Below are 21,253 nucleotides of genomic sequence, written 5' to 3'. Positions count from 1 at the left end.
TTTTACATTTTCTAAACTTTTTGCGAATACTGCACAGTGCAGTGGCGTATAACCATTTTTATCTCTTGCATTGATCTCCGCTCCTTTTTCTATTAATAACCTCACTGTTTTGTGATCGGAATTTTCTACTGCATGGTGCAATACTGTTTCTCCTTTTTCATCCCTTTTATTAATATTTTTAAATCCATTCCTTGATACTTCTTTAAAAAACTTGTTAAAAGATTCTTTCTTTTCTTCGCTGAACCCCATTTCATACCTCACAAAATTATCTTTTCTAGCGCCAGACAAATTTCTTATATTTACCTGCTGCTATTCAAGTTATGTGCGTTTTGGCATAAAAAGGCAAGTCTTTTTTCGCGTAGTACACCTTTTTAACTAAATACTAATATAGTATATGAAGATATAAATATATATGCTTAATGCATTAAACATATTACTTGTTTCTCTTCCCAACCTCTGTTCAAATGACGATGTTCGTGCCACGTTAGTACGCCTGGGTAAAACACTAAAACGTAATTTTCCGGTTCATGTATTGAATCCTTTTGCTCTGAATTTAAATCCCTTTCAAAATGAATATTGTGCTCTGCCACACCAAATATTATAACTTTTTGGTTGGTAAAATCTTCTACTTTGTAGTGGTGAGTAACGCTAAACCTTTCTAAAATTGGCTTGTGTTTTAAATTCCACAGTTGTTCAGATAGTTTATCACTTCCTAGTAAAAATTTACTTCCTTTCTCTTCTCCACTCGTAACCGGAAAACACGCGTTTATTTCTCCTAAGTTCCAGCTATCTGATAATACTATCTGCGCTTTAGCAAACTTAATCTTAGGTAATAAGCTCTGTGGTAGCGGATATAGCGCTTTGAAGTTATACCACACATGATTTCGTTCATAAATACCGTTGTAGTTCTTAGTATGAGGCTCGGTTTCTCCAAGTATTGCTACATCCAAGCGATATATGTCATTGCTTAAAGCTCGTTCATAATGATCGCGTAGATAGTTTTCTACAATCCTAATAACCGGACCATGAGACCTGAAAAAATTTACTCTTCCAAATGATAAAACTGGCCCATCTTTTTCTATTTTTACCCCGGAATAATCCGATAATAAACTTCCGAAAAAACTCTCATCCAATATGAACCTGCTAATGTTGTAATAATCGTTAAAAATCCTCATTAGCCTCGATCTTGCAGGCAATGATAGTTTTGCTAGTTCTACTACTGCATCAACGAAGAAGTCATTCGGAACATCTTTTATCCCTATCTGCAGTTCAAAGAAGTGCTTGCCAGATGGTTCTTCGATAATTGTAATATCTTCTATATTTGCCCATTTTAGTGCTATTTTCAGTGAAGCAGGTGTTCCTCTTAAACGCTGAAATTTTATCCCTTTTTTTATCGCCTTTCTTTTGTCTTTTACCCAATGTAGGATTTCTCCTAGCCCATATTCCTCTATTATCCATGGCAACACTTTTTCCCCTTGGCTAAATTTAAACCCTCTGATACAACCAGGATCTACTTTGTAATCTATTGCATCAACCAGCGCTTTTTCCTTTTTTGTTGCGTTTGGCGGTAATAGCATTAATTTAACTCAACATTTAAACTTTTTAAGAAAGCGCACTCATTTCCTTTCACAACTATGTCTTCTCTTGGCTCTATTAATTCCACGTTTTCTACTCCTTCCATAAACAAATTGGCTATTATCCATGATCTTGTTACCTTCCATCCTAATCTTTTCGTTGTTCCAAATTTTTCGATAAATTTCTTCTTCACCGTTTCAATAATATCTGGTCTTTTAATGCTAATTTTACTGTGGATATCTATTTCTATCATATTGCAACTTACCACTTCAACTGTATCTGTTAAAATCCTCACATCCTCCCTGTTTAGCTGATTTTTGACAATTTCTAGTAATTCTTCTTGCAGTGTGGATAATTCTGTGGATAAGATTGAAACTTGTACTTTCCCTGGTATAGGTGATTCTACTAATGCATCCTTTACTCTACTATCTGCTGACAGTGCATGATATCGATAGTGTTCTTTACTTCCTCCCGTGCTCCAGCCTATTATCTTTGCTTTAATTATTTTTCTAAAACGTTCGTCATCTTCTTCTTTCTGCCTCTCCACTCCATAAAATTCAGCTAAATTATCAAGATCTTCTCCTGTCGCAAACTTAAGTAAATTACTCTTTACTGCTTCGTTTATCCTTTGTCTCAGCAAAAGCTCTCTCCAGGCTGCTACTTCTAATACCTTCATCGCTGAGTCACTTTCTACTAATGCCGTAAAACTTTCATCTCGACTTATTAATTCTTCTTTCATACGTGAAAAGATTTCTTCGAAGTTCAGTGGCTCAATAATGTTAGTCTGCTGCATCTTTATACTACAACCTCATCGAAGCGAATCTTTTTCCCCATTGGTACGTACAACCCTTCCAGGTCAAGCGTTACTTTTCCCTCTTTTACTTCTGTCATTTTTACTTTTTCTAATTTAAACCTTTTTTCCCATTTTTCCAAAGCTTCTGCAGTTGCTGCGTAAATTTCTAGTGTTAAATCACGATTAACTGGCTTATCCAATAATTCAAATAGCCTAGACCCGTAATTCCTCATCATAATTCGTGATCCTATAGGAGTCGTAAGTATATCAATTATTGATTGCTTTAAGTGCTCTATTCCTTCTAACGCTTTTCCTGTTTTACCATCCATACCCTTCATTTCTATTTTGCAAAGACGCTTTTACTGCCTTTTATTACTTTTAACCCACAAGATACTGAATCCCCTACTCTTCCTACACCATGACCATTTGCAAACACTGTTTTTGATCCTTGAATCATTACTTTTCCTTCGTTAAAATTGTCTCCTTTCCTACAGACTGGGAAATCATTTACAAAAACATTATTACTGCCGCTAATGCAAAAATGTGGTGTTGCTTCTCCACAATAATCTCCTACTCGCACAACTGATTTATTCATTTTCCAATTAATTAAGTTCTATTCTATCTGCTTTCAGTTTTATTTCGCTCCTTGTCATCTCTATACTTGATTCCCCAGCTTTCAATGTTATTTTGTCCACTACTTCAATCTCTAAATGATGCTTCTCTTTATCATATAACAATCTTGTCCCATCTTGAATTTTTACACTATTTATTTCTTTTTTATTCTCTGGTGCAGGGTATTTTTCCTGATATATTCCTGCTAATACCACCCCTAATGATAGTTCTCCTAGCGCAGAAAGTATAATAACCTGTTCATCGATATCTGGAGGAGACCAATTTCTATCTTTTCCTGCTTTACTTGTTATCCATGGCAACCAATCTGTTAAAAATTCCCCTATTTGCACTTTTACTCTCGCTTTTTCATAATCTACTTCTTTCACAAGCCCAATACGTACAATGTTAGCTAACTTTCTTTGCAACTCTGAAATAGCAAAATTACTTTCCAACATTTATTTCACCGATTTCTATTTTGTGTGGCATAAATTTTCCCTCTTCCCAAATAGATCGACCCAAGTGTACTTCATGCACCCAGTCTACCATCCACACTAAATACGCGTCTAATTCTGGCCTAAATCCGTCAATTTCTGCTGATATAAATTCACCTGGCGAAACATTTTTTACGTTCCAAGTATTTTTATTTACTACTCTCGCAACCTCAGCAGCTAATTCTCTGACAATAATAGCTGCATTCTCTATTGTGCTATCAATCACAATTCGTGCCTCAAATCTTGCTTTCAGGGCTAATTCTTCTGTTCCTGAATCTTTTCCTTGCTCTAAACTTGACAATTCCACAAATACCGCTGGTGCTACTATTTCCCTTCTTATCATTGGATATATTTCACATGTCTGTATCGCTGGTATTTCTTTCTTCAACATTCTGCAAATTGCTTTGTGCAACTCAATTAAAATCATACTTTTACAATATAGTTTAATTCACGCTCAAAATATTTCTCAAATATCCCTTCTGTTTCATAATTAACTAGCTCCTTTATTATTTTTGATGCTTCTGGTTCCAGTCCTAATTTTACCTCTTGTATTGGCAAAGCTGTTCTTCCTTCACGCCTAAAAACACCACTATTTCCTCTTGGCATTGTTGCCATAAATCCTCCTATAAACTTATGTTTTCCTACTTTCGCTCCTTTTCTTGTTTGTCTCATCTTGCCAATTGCTGATACCCTAATATCATATAAATTTGCTCTCATTAATACATCTAACCTACTTGTCTTAGCCTTAAAAATTCTTAGCCTTTTTCTCATTACCGTTAATTTTATCTTCTTTTCCTCACTAATTTCCTTAGCTGCTTGCGTTTTTAACCATAGTGCTGTTTTGTTCAATGCCCTCACCGCTGCTTTTTCCACTTTTTTCCTTTCAGCATTTACATTTTCAATTACCTTATTAATATTATCGGTAACTTCTATATTAATAGACATTTTACACCCCCGATGCTTGAATTTTCCATACCATTCCTGAATTATCTCTAAGTGGTGGTGTGTGTACTCTGTATCTACAACTACCTATGGAAAAAGTATCTCCTACCATTGGCTTTAATACATCAAACACACTTACTTCCAACAATAAAATTTCTCCTACAAATTGTCCTTCACCAATCTCGTATAATTTATCTGGCTGTTGCTTTAGTACTTGTACCATATATGACTTATCCTTTGATTCATACAAAGCTACTTTTCCTAAATGGGCAAAACAATCTTGCAATAATCTCTTAATATTTTCTTGCATATTTTTCTGCTATATACTAACCTTTACATGCTAAGAAGGGGCACACAGGTAAAGCATTCTTCTGCCTCACCACTTTATAGTTGCTCTACCTGTGTTGTTATGTTACAACGACTTTTACTAATACTCCCGGTCTATGGCACATTGGCAGAGAATTTGACTGAGTATGTAAATCGGTCCCTCTATCAAATCTTCTTGGCTCTTGTTTCGCGTAAAGTGGCTGTCCAAGAGTATTTACTGTCTCATTAAAGTCTGCTGGTGCAAAATACGTTGTAAATGTGCTCGCTGTTCCTAGTGGAAAACAGTTTCCACTTTCTCTTTCTATAAATCTTCTTACGGTTCCTTCAGGGTCGGTTGCTTGCCCTCTATACTCTTCAAATGTTATTCCACAGAACGTAAATCCTGATCTCATGTCATTCCTCAGCGCTGCTCCTTCTTGCCATCTTTCATATGCCTCTTTCACTTTACTATGCGAAATTAGTGCATCAAAAAACTCTGGACTTACCAGTGCATGAATCCCCGTCATATATTCACCACTTAAATTGTCCTCAACATGGCGCAATACTTCCAGACACTTACGCTTTACATCGGTTGTCGCAGTCCCCAATGCAAAATTTACTACTTTTCAAAGTAGTAGATTCAAATTTATGGCATGAGCCATAAGGGCTGTTGTTACGATAACTCTGTTGCAGAAAAGTTCACTTAAAAGGGAGCTGCTTATTGATACTTCTCGCTCAACAAACCAGAACTGCCATATTTGAATACATAGAAATCTTTTATAACAAATAACGTAGACATTCTACTATTAACTATTGCATTCCTGCACAATTTATTCTCATGATAAAAACGTCTTAACTTTCTCTCTACTTTTTCTGGGTAAGGTCAAATAGAGAATTTTACAAAAATCTATTTTTAACTTACAATCAATTATTACAATTTTAAACCTACAACTTATGTACAACAGACTTATAGTCAAATCTTTTTCAGTATTATGCATCTGTTTATTTGCTTTATACATAACACTGCCAAATTTCTTTGATAATAAGCTTTTTATTTCGAAAAAAAGAATAAACTTAGGCCTTGACCTGAAAGGAGGGGCATCTTTGCTTTTAAACATAGACTTAGACTTCCATTTCTCGATAAATTTGATAAAATAGGGCAAAAACAGCTGGTTGCGCTTGCCAGAAGTTTAATGATGAATCCAAAGATTCTATTATGCGATGAGCCAACGTCTGGTTTAGATGTAGCAACAATAGTCGACGTTGTGGAACTACTACAATCAGTTAGAGATATGGGTATTACTATGATTATCGCTTCTCACAATTTGGATTTTTTAACAAAAATATCAGATCGGATTATTCTGTTAAAAAACGGAAAAATAATTGTAGATATCAATCCTAAAGAAATTGATGAACCAACAAACTATTTAAAAAATAATTATTAAAAGAGAATCACTCATATCATACTGAGAGCTATAACAGATCTTAGCATCGAAAATTACATAATATACATTATGGAAAATAAATTACATAATATAAGAAGCAACGCTAAAAATAAAATTACATAATGTAAGAAGCAAGGTTTTCCTGCGTCATACAGCGATTCATTCGCGGTATCTCGGCATAGATTCCGCTAACTAGTAGCGGAATGACGAATTTTTGTTTTTCAAACTGTCGGTAAATCTAAGTCAGTTTAGCTATATGTGTCAAGCACTGGGATGACACCCTCCTGATGGGCCAAAATCACAATGTTCGTACAGTTATGGAATGAATCGCGGTATGATGTGTTGCTTTGATCAGCTATAAAGATGATGCTGCGGAAGTTTTTAGTACTTGCTCGCAACTTTCAACAATTTAATAGCACTGGTGTTTACAACCTCTCCGCCGACACGCTTAGTGACAAAAAACCTCACATAAGGTTTATTCGTATAAGGGTCTCTTAATATTCTCATTCCTCTGTTATCTACAATCTTATAAGCTTGTTTGAAATCTGCCATCGGCAATTACTGGTAGCTGATTGTTTGGCGCTGGTGGCATATCGGCAGATTGATATACTGGTATTCCCATTAAAGTATCTGGAGCTTCAAGCGACAGACTTGGCTGCCAGAGATACTGACCTGTTTGAGATTTTAGCAGCCTGATATCCTTCAACGTACTCCTGTTTATCAAAAATGACGCATTTTTGGAATAATATTCGTCCAGAGAGTAATACAACATCATTATTGAATCACTATCTAATTTTTCAGTTTTAACTTGCTCTATTTTATTATAACTGTTTCCATTTTCATAAGCTAAAATTCCTTTTGGTTGAAAAGTGCCCTCACCCTTAATGAAGGCTTCGCTTTCTTCCTTACTAAAAGTCTCGGCAATCTTTTCCACCAGCCAACTCTCAACATCGACAAACGCATCATCGAGTAACTTTTGTGATATTTGTGGTTGAGCATATAACTCGTAAGTCGTGATAGAAATCTTTTGGATTTTGGGCGTGTCCGTATCTTTTGCAAAATCATACTTAGACTTATTGCCACCGTCCTCATCATCTACTGTTTCACTGCTCCAACCTGCACCGGCGCGGTCAAAATCTTCTATAATGTAATCCAATGTTTCAGTAGAGATTCTTTGACTGGAGCATATTTGTCGCATTGGGGACGAATCAATTACGCGCTTGCTTATGCGTTTTACAATATGCGGAGTAACTAGATACCCCCCGATATCATTATCATCTCCACTGAGGGTTTTGTGCGATAAACCGCTTTCCATTCCCTTGCGGATATAATCAGAAAAATATTTATCGCTTGTGCTAAAATCTGTATTTACTTCTGGACGTTGAGCTGCAGTTTCGATCAAGTCTAAACGCTCTTTGCAACCATCAATGGCATTATTTACCTTGCATAGCTGCTCAATTGTTGCAGAATCAGCACGCCCTTTGCTTTCAATTTCTTTTAGTTTGCGATCATTTATTAATTTAAATTGCTCCCATGATGAAGCGAGTTCATTGATACGGTGAGCGATATCGGTAAGTGACATAATAGCCTCCTTTGAAAATGAAATAAAAATGGAAATAAGGTAATAAGAATGGCATCCATAGATGTTTCCCACAGTTGTACGAATATTGCAATATGGTACATAGTAAACGATGTCATTCCAGTGCTCCCTTTCTTGTCATCCGAGTAGCTGACACTGGGATCCAGCTTCTATGCAACTTAATTAAAAACGTTTGTTTTAGCGTAAGACAACTACCTTTAGCTCATCAGCTCAGTTATAAGCAAAATTTCTGGATTCCAGTGTCAAGCACTGGAATGACATCATCTGTTGTGCAATTTACCTTTAAAAATGAATATCCGTACAGTTATGTGCTTGGCACTGAAATGGCATCATTTTTTATCTGTTGAAAATGTAAACCGGAAAATAGCGTGGCACTTTGTGCCACGCTTAGTACTGTAAGCTTAATCCAGTAATTAAATTAAGCGAGGTAAAATAAAAAATAATGACACTATATAATGTTCGTTCTTTTATGTCAAGCACTTTTTTGAATTTTTTTGGTGATAATTTTTATCCAGTTATTTTATTATTGTAGTATAATTTCAATGCCAGATACTATCATTATGATCACTATCTAAATTTAAATCGTAATTATCATCAAATTTATATATCCCCTCCATCTCTTCTCTATGCAATTCATGTGAATCACCTAAAGCTTTTTGATTAGAAACGTCAACACAATACTGTAACAGTGCTCTTAATGCTCCAGCACTATCTTGATCTAAATTAAAATTGCTAAAATCAAATTTCTGCATATTCTCCACATGTCCTTCTCTACATAACCTACATATCTTAGCAAAAGCCCTTTCACTTTCTCGACTCCAAGCATTAAGAAAGTAAGGATCTACTACTTTGCTAAATTGTTTCTCTATCTCTTCAAGAGAGCTCTCTGGATTAAGTTCTAATATTACTTTGAAAATCCCACTGCCATGGAATCCATAAAATTTACTAGATAAGCTATCTTTTACAAAATTAACTGCATCATCTATTGTAACACCAGAGCGAGATTCAAATATCATCTCAAATGCTCCATAACAACTATCAATACCAAAATTAATTATTTTTTCCATAAAATCAATTACCTCTTCTAAGGAAATTTGTGGCTTATTCCTCAAGATAACTTCTAAACTCTTGACAAAATTATGCCCATGCTGACCCATAGCATGGGTTTTCCCATTTATTGTATAATGATATAGCTTCTTATTTTCTATTATATGCTTATTGCACTGGTAGATATGTAGCTTATTCAATTTGCCAGAATATTCCTCTATTTCCTTATCTGGTAATTTTGAGCGGAATTCCTTGATTACTTCGCGTATTATTCTATTGATATTACTCATGCTTATTCCTAATTAATATGTTAGTATTTTTATAAATTAAGTTATTATATTAAAATTCTTTCATGGATTTCAATATTAGCTCCGCACTACTTGTAGTTTTTGTAATGGGTCTGCCAATGACGATATAATCAGCTCCTGAATTTATTGCTTCTTTTGGTGTTGCTGTTCTTTTTTGGTCGTCATGACCTGGATCTATACGAATTCCTGGAGTAATAATTTTAAAGTCTTCACCGCATTCTCGGCGCACTTCTTGAGCTTCTAGTGCAGAACAGACTACTCCATGGAGTCCAATCTTTTTTGCAAGCTTTGCAAGCAAAATTACCTGTGATTTTGCCTCTCTTGCTACTCCAAGCTCGTTTAAATCCTCATTGCTCATACTAGTTAGCACTGTCACTCCAATCAGCTTTATTTTTGTGCCTTGCACTACACTTAGCGCTTCTTCAAGCATTTTTGTTCCACCGCTGATGTGCAGAGTTAACATTTCAATGTTCAGAACTTTTATTACTTCAACTGTTTTGGCTACAGTGTTTGGAATGTCATGCAATTTCAGATCTAAAAAAATTGGTACATTGCATTTTGCAACTTCTTGCACTCCAGAAAGACCTTGAGCAGCAAAAAATTCTAATCCCAGCTTTACCATGCCAACTTTACCACGCAGAGCATTAGCTAGAGAAATAGCCTTATTTAAGTCTTGTGTATCCAGTGCGCATATTATTGGGTTCATTATCTTGCATGATTTATCTTATAATAAGACTCATTGTTGTGTTTTGCAAATACTTTCACTCTGATTGAACTGACTGCGTTCATAAGATTCTGTCAATAGTGAATTTGGCAATTTGATCGGAGTGGATGAGCGACTGTTATATCCAGAATCTTCCTCAGACTCATATCCAGGATCTCCTGCATGTAAAGGAACAGATGTTTCGACTGGTAATGATGCATATTCAGAATCTTTCCCAGATGTTTTGCCTCGCAAATCTTGTACAACTTCTTCCAGTACAGACTTCATTACTGGAATCTCCTGTAATATTACTGTTTTATCATCATTTTTGATCACTTTACTTCTCTTTATTGATTCTTCTAACTTGCATAACATATATTCTGTTATCCTTGCCACATAAGACATTTTTTCTTCCTTCTCTCTCAACAAATCTTTTTCAAGTTGTTCTATTTCAGAGGATTTCTCTAAAATTAAATCTTCTAATCTTTTCAACTCATTGCTACAACTTTCTCTCATTCTTTTCTCCCTGCTACTACAGCGTTCCATTTCCTCGCTGAACTCCTGCCAACTATAACTGCAAGATAAAACCTGACGTAAATCCTCTTTTTCTTTGTTGACCTCTTTAATTTTACATTGTAGCTTATCTAAGCTTATGTACAGCTTTTCTTGTTCTTCGCGTAATTCCTTTACTTCTTTAGAAAGTTTATTTTTTTCCTTATTCAATACCTCTACTTTTTCACTAAGTTCATGTTTTTTCTCACGTAGTGCCTTTTGTACTTCACGTAACGTTTCTATTCTATCATTCAACCCCTTATTCTCTAGCTCTAAATGTTTATTATCATCCACTTCCATCTTCAGCTTTGCAATAAATCTACTTCTTTCTTCCAACTGTTTCTTCAAACATGAGATTTCAAGTTTTAATTTCTCTTCCTGCTCACTAAGCTTACCTATTTCCTTTCTTGTTTTGTCCAATTCATTGTTTATTTCAAACGTATGATTCTTTGCTGTTTCTAATTTTTTCTCTAAAGATTCTTTTTCTTCAAGAAGAGATTCTCTCTCAACTTCTGACTCATTTACTTTCTGATTCAATTTTTTTGCTCTCTTGTCTAAATTTTGCTTTTCTCGAGTTAATTCATGTTTTAATTTTTCCACTTCTTTGTTTGCAGCTTTTTCAGCTTCCTTTCCTAGAGTTATTTTATTTTCCAACTCTTGCTCTTTCTGAGCGAATTTATTTCTCTCAACCTCTATTTTTTTATTATTACTAATTATTTTACATGAAAGTGCAAGCACCAAAATAGATAATGTAGCTAAAGCAAGAATTAGAGGAAGAGGCACATTAGAAGTTACAATAAGCGCTAAAGATGTAAGTAACGTAAGAGTAGCTAAGGAACTAGCTACAAAATAAAATGCATTAGCCTCACTAAGCAAATTGCTCATTACTCCCCTCCCCCCCACGTTCAGCAGTCTTGTATATATTTATTAAAATTCTCTTATCTGTGGAGGAATTATAGTGCTGCACCTACAACAAACTTCCCATCTTCAGTCTGCTAGCTAAAAAATGACTTAGACCTTGTGTATCGAGTGTACAACTGTACTCAAAATGTGTGGCAGCTGTTGGTCGGGGTAGAACATCCACTGGTATATCCAGGATCTTCCATAAATGAAGGAACAGACGTTTCGCCTGGCAAATATTGTGCAGCTTCTTCTACTAACACAGACTTTGTTGCTTGAATCACTTGTAATATTACTTTTTTATCATCATCTCTGATCACTTCATTTTCCCTTACTAATTTTTCTACCTCATCTGTTACATATTCTATCATCCGTTGCAAAAAAAGCACTTCTTCTTTTTTCTTTTCCAATAAAGCTTTTTGAAGTTGTTCTATTTGAGAGGATTGCTTCAAAAGTGAACTGTTTAATTCTTTCACCTTATTATCGCGATCATCATTCACTGTTGTTAATGTGTTATCAGATTCTTTCTCTTCTTTTTGTAAAGATAATGACTCCTTTTCCAGCTCCTTAATTTTAGATAAGTACTCTTTCTCCTTTGTACACAATTTATCAACTTTACTTTCAAGATCGGTGCGCTTTTGACGTTCATCACTAACTTTACCTTCTAATTCTTTCTTTTCCTTTTCCGACTGGCATAACTTCTTCTCTAATTCTTCTATGTCGCTTTCTGAGCTCTCATGTTGTTCTTCCGATTCTAAAGTTTTTAATTGTTTTACTTCTTCTACTTCTACTTTTTTTCTTAACATAGTTAATTGAGTACGCAGAGAAGAAGCTTCTCTACTTTTATGTTCTAATTCCAAGTTTAATTCATCTTCATATTCCAATCTTAAGCGTAACTCATCTTCATATTCTGACTTTAAACATAACTTATTCTTTTCACTTTCTAATTTGCATTGACACAATTCCTCCATTAAAGAATCTACTCTTTCATTCAATCTTGTATTTTCATCACGTAACTCTTGGTGTTCAAGAGAAAGCATCTCCTCCTTATGTTCTAACTGACCTTTTACTTTTGCTTCCAATTCTACATTATTACTAATTATTTTATACGAAAGTGCAAGCACCAAAACAGATAATGTAGCTAAAGCAAGAATTAGAGGAAGAGGCACATTAGAAGTTACAATAAGCGCTAAAGATGTAAGTAACGTAAGAGTAGCTAAGGAACTAGCTACAAAATAAAATGCATTAGCCTCACTAAGCAAATTGCTCATTACTCCCCTCCTCCCCCCACGTTCAGCAGTCTTGTATATATTTATTAAAATTCTCTTATCTGTGGAGGAATTATAGTGCTGCACCTACAACAAACTTCCCATTTTCAGTCTACTAGCTAAAAAATGACTTAGACCTTGTGTATCGAGTGTACCATTGTACTTATAATGTCTAGTTAGCTATTGATCAGGGTAGAACATATACTGGTATATCCAGAATCACATAAAGCGTCATTCAGCTTATGTGATGGTCTGGATGTGTATTGCTGTGATTCTCCTATAGAATTTTCAATTTTCCTGTTAGTCTGCTTATTCGACACCTTTTTAATATTATGAGTCCTCTTAAAACTTCGACAAATAGCCGCAGTCTTAGTCTTGTCACGTACTTTACTTGCACAACCTTCTATTTCCTTTAATAAACTAATCAGATTTGCTGGTGAAAAACCCTCACTAGTATTGTTTAAAATTGTATGAGCGATACTTTGCAAATTTTCCTTCTGACAATACTTGTTGATTATTTTTTTACGCGTATCTGTACCTAATGTAGGAATCTCAATGTGATTGCCTAAACGACCTCCCCTAACAAGTGCCTTATCTAAAATACCTATATGATTAGTTGCAGCAATCACCGTCACACCTTTTACATGGTCAGCGCCATCAATTTTAGTTAAGAAATGTTTTAAATATTGTACATTATCATCAGAACTATACGCTTTGCCAAAGCCTTCAATTTCATCTATAAAAACTATACAAGGAGCGTTTTCTTCTGCTTTTTTAAAAAGATCATCTATATTTTTTATATTAAACAAACTAGAACCAGAAACACTTATAAATGCAGATGTATCTTTAGTTTCACTCGCAATTGCCTTAGCAATCATAGTCTTACCAGTTCCTGGTAGACCATACAAAATTTATCCTTCTCCTTTTTTTAGAGCCGCATCTGATTCTTTTTGTGATTCATAAATCTCTTTCAGCTCTTGTTTCTTCTCATTTTGAAGTATAACATCATCAAATGTTGTCTTATATCTTTTTTTACCTTTTTCATAAAACTTCATCTGCAGCTCTTCTTTTACTTCAACTTCCTTCACTGCATCTTCTATTAACTTTTTCACTTCATCTTTTGTTGCAGCATTACCAATCTTTACCTCTAGCTCTTTCTTTAGCTCTTCCGCTGCATCTTCTATTAACTTTTTCACTGCATCTTTTGCAGCACCATTAAGCCCTGCCTTTAGCTCTTCCACTTCATCTTTTGTTGCAGCACCATTAGCTTGCCTTGAAATTTCATCTAATTTTGTTTCGAGATCACTAACTTTCTTATTTAGCCCTTTGATTTGAGGTTCTAAGCTTTGTATTGTATTTTCTTGCTCTGCAGCTAATTCAGTTTTTTCATTAAGCTCCGCTCCTTGAGCAGCTAATTTTTTATTTCGACTAATCATCTTGCATGAAAGTACGAGTATCAAAGTAGATAGTATAGATAAACTCAAGGCAACAGGAAGAGCTACATTAAAGGCTGCAATTGAAGATAAGAATGCAACATAAGGAGCAACAGCGAGTGTCCCAGATGCAAGCAATGCCAAAGTAGCAAGAGTACCAGCTATAAGATATGGCGCATTAGTTTTATTATATAGATTTCCCACTATCGTTCCCTCATAAGTTAAAGTTATCGTTATGGTAACGCTCACATTAAAGGAAGTCAAACAAATTTCACATAAAAATCAATATAAATCTATATTCACTATGTATTTTCCGTTCTCAGTTTCAAGCTCAGACTGCATCCACTCTATCATTTCCGCATTGCACACTGCCTGCAAATCATTCTGCGCGGATTGATTCAATTTGTCCTCTCGTAGATCTGCTTTTATCACTAATTTCTTTATCAAATGCTTAACTGACACATTATTATCTGCTTTTATCTTTCTGATAATATTTAATATCTGAATAACATTATCTCCCATTTCCTCTGAATATTTATCGTAGATAAGTTCTTCTTTGCTTGGCCAATTACTTTGATTGTGTACAGAATTATAACTATACAACTGGTGGTATATCTCTTCTGTAATGTATGGCAAGAAAGGTGCAAATAACCGCAAAATAACATTTAACACATACGCCAAGCTTTGTTTTGCACTTAAGGTTGCTTCACTGCTTCCGTACGCGCGTTTTTTTACTAATTCCAAGTAGTTATCACAAAAGTCTTTCCAAAAAAATTCCTCTATTGCGCCCAAAGCTTCGCAGTATTCAAACTGTAATAGGTTATTTGTTGCTCTACCTATTACTTTGTATAACTTAGACAATATCCACTTATCCATCGTCTCACTGATGGAATTTATGCTTACTGTTTGATGCTTTTCCATGAACATGGAAACAAACTTGCTAGCGTTCCAAAGTTTTGTAACGAGGCGCTGGCCAATTTTGAATATATTTTCAGAGTAGACTGTATCAACTCCAAGCCTTGAGTTCGCTGCCCAATAGCGCACTACATCAGCTCCATAAGTTTCAAGTATTACATGAGGAGTGATGATATTACCTTTTGATTTACTCATCTTTTTCTTATCATCTGCTAAACACCAACCGCTGATCATAATGTTTTTCCAAGGTAAAGAATTTGCATGATAATGTGCCTTTAAAATAGTATAAAAAGCCCAAGTTCTTATTATCTCATGGCTCTGGCTGCGCAGATCTGCAGGAAATATCGTATCATAGCGATGATTTGGTAAGCTAAACTCACTGTTTACTGCCAGTGCACTCAGTTGAGGAGTAATTGAACTTGTGGCCCAGGTATCCATTACATCTTGATCTGGGATAACCTCTTCTTTGCTATACCCTTTTGGCAAATCTTTCAATGGATCTATAGGCAGGTCCTTTACTTCAGCTAGAATAATTTTACCTTCTTCTCCCTTACGTTTGGAATACCATGCTGGAAATGGCACACCAAAATAGCGCTGCCTTGAGATGCACCAGTCCCAATTTAGCCCTTCTATCCACACTTCCATACGTTTACGCATAGTAGCTGGATGCCAATTGCATTCTTTTACTTTATCTAATACTTGAGCTTTTTGCTCTAAGGTCTTGATAAACCATTGATAAGTAGGTAATATCTCAAGTGGTGCACCAGATCTTTCTGCACACTTAACAGAATGAGAAATGCTAGTGCTTTCTATCAAAAGTCCTTTTCCACTCAAGATTTCAATCATCCTCTTTCTTGCTGCTGTAACTTTCAATCCATTTATTTCATCGTAGATTCCAGTGTCAGCTACTTTCATGACGCCGGGGTGTGGTGGAATGACATCATCTAGGTTCATCCTCCCATCCTGATCGATGATAATTTTCATCGGCAGGTTATGCTTTTGCTGCCAATATATGTCGAGTTCATCACCAAACGTACAGCACATAACAAGCCCAGTGCCTTTATCTATTTTGACCTTATCGTCAGCAATGATTAGTACTTTTTCCTTTGTAATTGGCACTACCGCTGTTTTTCCGATCAGATGAGTGTAGCGCGCATCCTCTGGATGACAAAAAACTGCAACGCATGCGGGAAGTAACTCAGGTCGCGTAGTTGCAATATTGATCTGCTCATTTTCTTGAGTAGAGAAAACTATCGTGTTTAAGGATGACTCAAAAACTTTATCTTCTATTTCTGCTTGCGCAATTGCTGTTTTATCAACCGGGTCCCAAAGGATGGGCTGCATTTTTCTATATGCATACCCTTTATTATATAGATCAATAAACGACATCTGTGAAAGCGTCACAGTTTCCTTGCTGATCGTGTGATATTCCAAATCCCAGTCATAACTAATGCCGACCGATTTAAATAGTTCCTTGAATTCTTGCTTTGATTTTTCAATAACCTCATGGCACATCTCTATAAATTTTTCTCTGCCAACTTCTTTTGCACGGGTTTTATAGGTTTGTTCAACCAATCTTTCAGTGGGAAGCCCGTTATCATCAAACCCAATTGGGTAAAACACATCTTTCCCCAGCATGCGCTGAAACCTTGCAATAAAGTCCGTGTGGCAATAGCTAAATATATGGCCAATATGGAGTTTTCCCGATATTGTCGGTGGAGGTGTGTCTATAGTGAAAGTGTTATCCTTTCCACCATTCCACCTGTAAACTTTACTGCCTTCCCACAATATGTTGCATTTGTCTTCAACTTCTTTAAAGCCGTATTTTTCTTTTAACATAAATATTTCTCAATTTTAAACCTTAAGCTAGCAACGTTATACCGCGGCGGTATCTCTAGATCCCGCTAACAAGCAGCGGAATGACGATGGTAAACCTAAATTACTTTAGCTATAGCACAATTACGGCAATTTTACGCCAAAATTTTTTGTTTACGAACATAAATTTTCTATGCTATGATAAAAATATTACTTGACCTTAGGTTCTAAGGGTATTATGTAATGTTAAATTATAATTGAGGTTCGTTATGCTAAGCTTAAAGAATGGTACAATACAGGTTGCCGATGATAAAATAGTGCTTGTTATAAAAAAAGATGATTATGAAGAATTTAAAAAGTATAAAAACGTAGATAAGAGTGGTGCTATAATTGATGACACGTTTTATGTGGGCTGTACGCTAAATGATCAACAACTATATATTACTGGTTCTTATCCTCAAGAAGAACTAGGAGATAATACAATCATGAATGTAAAATCCGTTGGGAAAAAGGGTGGCAAATATTTTAGTCGCCTAGAAGAAATGAAAAATCTGTTAGGCCTTAACGATAGGAAAGAGGAGATTATGGTAAAAGCCCTATCTTGCCATCCCACAGTACAATTGTTAGAAGAGAAAAATGTTAAAACAACAGAATTGGAAGCTGCAGAAAAGCAGTTAAAGGGGAAAAATGAAGAATTAGAAGCTGCAAAGAAGAAAGCTGAGGAGGAATTGAGAATTAAAACACAAGAATTACAAGATCAATTGGACACAGCTCAGCAGGAAAAACAAGACTTAGAAGCTGAAGTGGAAAAACTAAAGGCAATAGATTCTACAGCGTTGCAGCAGCAGTTAGAAGAGAAAAATGCTAAAATAACAGAATTGGAAGCATTAGATGCTGTGGCGTTACAGCAAAAGTTAACAGAGAAAGAGAATAAAATAACAGCATTAAAAGCTCAACCAGATGCTGCTGTTACGAAGTTAGAGGGTGAAAAAACAACACTAACAAATAAAATAAAAGATTTAGAAGCACAGTTAAACAACCAACCAAATGCTGCTCAGTTAAAAGATAAAGACGAGAAAATAAAAGATTTAGAGGCACAGTTAAGCAACCGACCAGATGCTGCTCAGTTAAAAGATAAAGAGGATAAGATAAAAGAATTAGAAGCTAAAATAAACCAACCAAATGCTGAAGTTGAAAGCCTAAAGAAAGACTTACAAGCTCGAAATGCTCGAGTTCATCAGTTAGAGAAGGAAAATAAAGAACTAGAAGCTAAAAACAAAACAACTGAGCAACCAAAACAAGGCAATGGAGGACGGTACACTGCTACTGTTGGTATGGGTCTTGCTGCTGGACTGATAGCATTTACTGCACTTGAACGTACAGTGAGATTAGATATTTGGGTAATGGTTGGTATAGCAGTAGTATCTACACTCGCAGTTGGTAGTATTACATATGCAGCATTACCTAGTACTCAAGTGAATGGAGCGGAAGTGCAAGGAGTAAGTGGGGGAAAAACAAGGCAGCTTAACACAGTTTGTTGAGCTGAGACGTACGTGTCAAGTAAAACACTTGACGCGAACTTCAGTTTTTGTATTCCTTCATTAACATAATATAATTTTGTGCCGACTGCGCGATATGTTTAATTTCTTCATTCGACATTTTTTTGAAGAATTTTGCTGGCCTGCCAGCCCATATTTCCCCACTTTTTATCACTTTTCCGTGTGTTACCAGTGAGCCAGCAGCTACCATAGCTTCAGGCTCCACAACTGCATGGTCCATCACGGTAGAGCCCATACCAATAAACGCCTTATCATGCACCGTGCATGCGTGCAACACACAAAAATGTCCCACTGTTACCATGCTGCCAATAATTGTGTCACCACCTGGGTTTCTATCCACATGAATTACCGTTCCATCTTGAATATTTGTTCCATTACCTATTTTTATTGATCCAACGTCCCCTCTGATTACACAATTAAACCAGATGCTTGCATCTCTTCCTATTTCAACCTTGCCTATGATATGCGAACCACCTGCGATGAAAGCACTTTCGTCTATTTTTGGTTCATAATCTTTATATTTTAAAATGTGATACATATTAAGCCCAAAGTCTTATGCATATGTTAATCAAAATAAGGTAAGCAGTAAATACATACTTAGATTTCAAGTTATTTGGGTGACAGATGTTCTTGACTTACGTGCTTTGTACTGCTAAGATTTTTATTTTCAGCCCTATCTATAATGTCAGTAGCGGTATTAAGTATATTTCAAATAATATTGGTTGTTGTGTTAGTAATTTTAGTGCTCTTGCAGCCGCCTGGAAGTAGTTCGTTAAGTGGTTTTAGTAATACACAACAGGGGGTCAACTCGATGATTCCAGTGAAATCTTCTGAAAACCCGCTCAGCAGAATAACGGCTATTGTTGCTGGATTGTTTATTATAAACACATTGCTATTGTCAGGATTATGTTCAAAAGACGTACATAAAAAATCGATCGCAGAAAAAATTATATTAGAAAAAAAGCAAGAAAGTGAATCTACTTCTGTTCCATTTGAAAATTAATGAAGGAAGCTAAATTTATCTTTGTCACAGGTGGAGTTGTGTCATCGCTTGGTAAAGGCTTAGTTGCTTCGAGTGTTGGTGCGCTTCTTCAAGCTCACGGTTTTAAGATCCGTATCAGAAAACTTGACCCGTATCTCAACATTGATCCTGGGACAATGAACCCAACTCAGCACGGAGAGGTATTTGTTACCGAAGATGGTGCTGAAACTGATTTGGATCTTGGGCATTATGAGCGTTTTACTGGAATTAAAGCAACAAAAGATGACAATATAACAACTGGTAAGATATATCATGAGTTATTGAAGAAAGAGAGGCGTGGTGATTATCTGGGCAAAACTGTGCAAGTCATTCCTCATGTAACAGATTTGATCAAATCGTTCATTTTTAATGGTACGGAAGGTTTAGATTTTGTAATATGTGAAATAGGCGGAACTGTAGGTGACATTGAAAGCCAACCATTTTTGGAGGCTATACGCCAAGTTAACTACACATTAGGAAAACAAAGAGTTATCCTTATTCACTTAACTTTAATACCATATCTTACCGCAGCGCAAGAATTAAAGACAAAGCCAACGCAGCATTCAGTTCGAGAGTTAAATTCCGCGGGGTTACAACCAGATATTATATTATGCCGCAGTGAGAAAGAAATTTTCGATAATCAAAGAGAGAAAATAGCTAAGCTTTGCAATGTTTCTTTATCCAATGTGATACCTGCCCCTGATGTGAGTCATATATATGAGTTACCGGTGTTGTATAGCCAATGTGGGCTTGATACGCAAATTTTGGAGCACTTTCATTTAAGTAAGCCAAAACCAAGCTTGACTGAATGGGATCAAATAGTGCATTCCATAAGGCACCCAACACAGGAAGTTACTGTATCTATAGTGGGAAAATACACCGAATTCCCTGATGCATACAAATCACTGGTTGAAGCATTAAATCATGGTGCGATTAGTAATAAAGTCAAAGTAAAGATAAATTGGGTTAACTCAAGAGAGAAGGAAGAAAAACCTATAAATGAAAAACTTATAGGAGAGAAATTACAGAATTCTCATGCAATCCTTGTTCCAGGGGGGTTTGGTGATGACGGAGTAGAGGGTAAAATATTAGCAATAAATTATGCCCGTACAAATAATATCCCATTTTTCGGAATTTGCCTTGGTATGCAGCTTGCAATTATTGAATTTGCTCGTAATGTTGTTAAGCTTGAAGATGCACACTCTGAAGAATTTCGTAACTGTAAACATCCAATCGTTAAGTTAGCTGGCGATCAAGATGACGATCTTGGTGGAACCATGAGACTTGGGGCATACAAATGTAATATAAATGCAAACTCTAAAATGATGGATGCATATAGTAACACTACTATTTCAGAAAGACACAGGCATAGATACATAATCAATTCAGATTATAAAGATGATTTGGAAAAAAATGGGCTGCTATGCAGTGGCATATCAGAAGATGGAACGTGCATAGAGGCAGTGGAGTTAGAGAGTCATCCGTGGTTTATTGGTGTGCAGTTTCATCCAGAGTTTCAATCAAAGCCGTTTTCTCCTCATCCTCTTTTTGTATCATTTATTGAAGCAGCAATTGATAAGAAATAAGTGCCTAGTGTTTAAGTATCAATATATGGAGCTTGCCATAGAGCAAGCCAAACTCGCTCAAAAAAATGATGAGGTGCCCATAGGTGCTGTAATAGTGAGTGGAGACAATATCATTTCTTCTGCACACAATATATCCAGCGATCCAACTGCACATGCAGAGATGTTAGCGATCAGACAAGCATTTTCAACTTCCACGCTTTGTGATACTGATATGTACGTAACATTAGAACCATGTCCGATGTGTGCTCAAGCTATTTCCTTTGCCAGAATTAAACGATTGTACTTTGGAGCTTATAATCCCAAAGGTGGAGGAATCGAAAATGGTGCTAAGATATTTCAATTTTGCAGCCATATACCTGAAGTTTATGGTGGGATATTAGAA

The 21,253-nt window shown here is 35.8% G+C and overlaps 1 protein-coding gene across 2 annotated transcripts; it reads right to left on the bottom strand.

The window, feature by feature from the left end:
* Positions 1-14,251: 14,251 nt before the first annotated feature.
* On the bottom strand, positions 14,252-16,861 carry LOC123257942 (valine--tRNA ligase). 2 transcript variants are annotated; one of them, XM_044717884.1, is made up of 2 exons: positions 14,879-16,861; positions 14,252-14,785 (listed from the first exon to the last, which is right to left on the bottom strand). In XM_044717884.1, the coding sequence occupies exons 1-2, from the start codon at positions 16,727-16,729 to the stop codon at positions 14,258-14,260; spliced, it is 2,379 nt and encodes a 792-aa protein (XP_044573819.1). In that variant the 5' UTR covers positions 16,730-16,861; the 3' UTR covers positions 14,252-14,257. The 2 variants fall into 2 exon arrangements, with proteins under 2 accessions (XP_044573819.1, XP_044573818.1); XM_044717883.1 differs by having other exon boundaries at positions 14,252-15,018; positions 15,070-16,861.
* Between the last annotated feature and the right edge of the window lie 4,392 nt (positions 16,862-21,253).

The sequence above is a fragment of the Drosophila ananassae genome, assembly GCF_017639315.1.
Source record: "Drosophila ananassae strain 14024-0371.13 chromosome 4 unlocalized genomic scaffold, ASM1763931v2 tig00000077, whole genome shotgun sequence".
NCBI lineage: Eukaryota > Metazoa > Arthropoda > Insecta > Diptera > Drosophilidae > Drosophila > Drosophila ananassae.
Note: the sequence above shows the minus strand (reverse complement) of the source record. Positions and strands in the feature narration are given on the sequence as shown.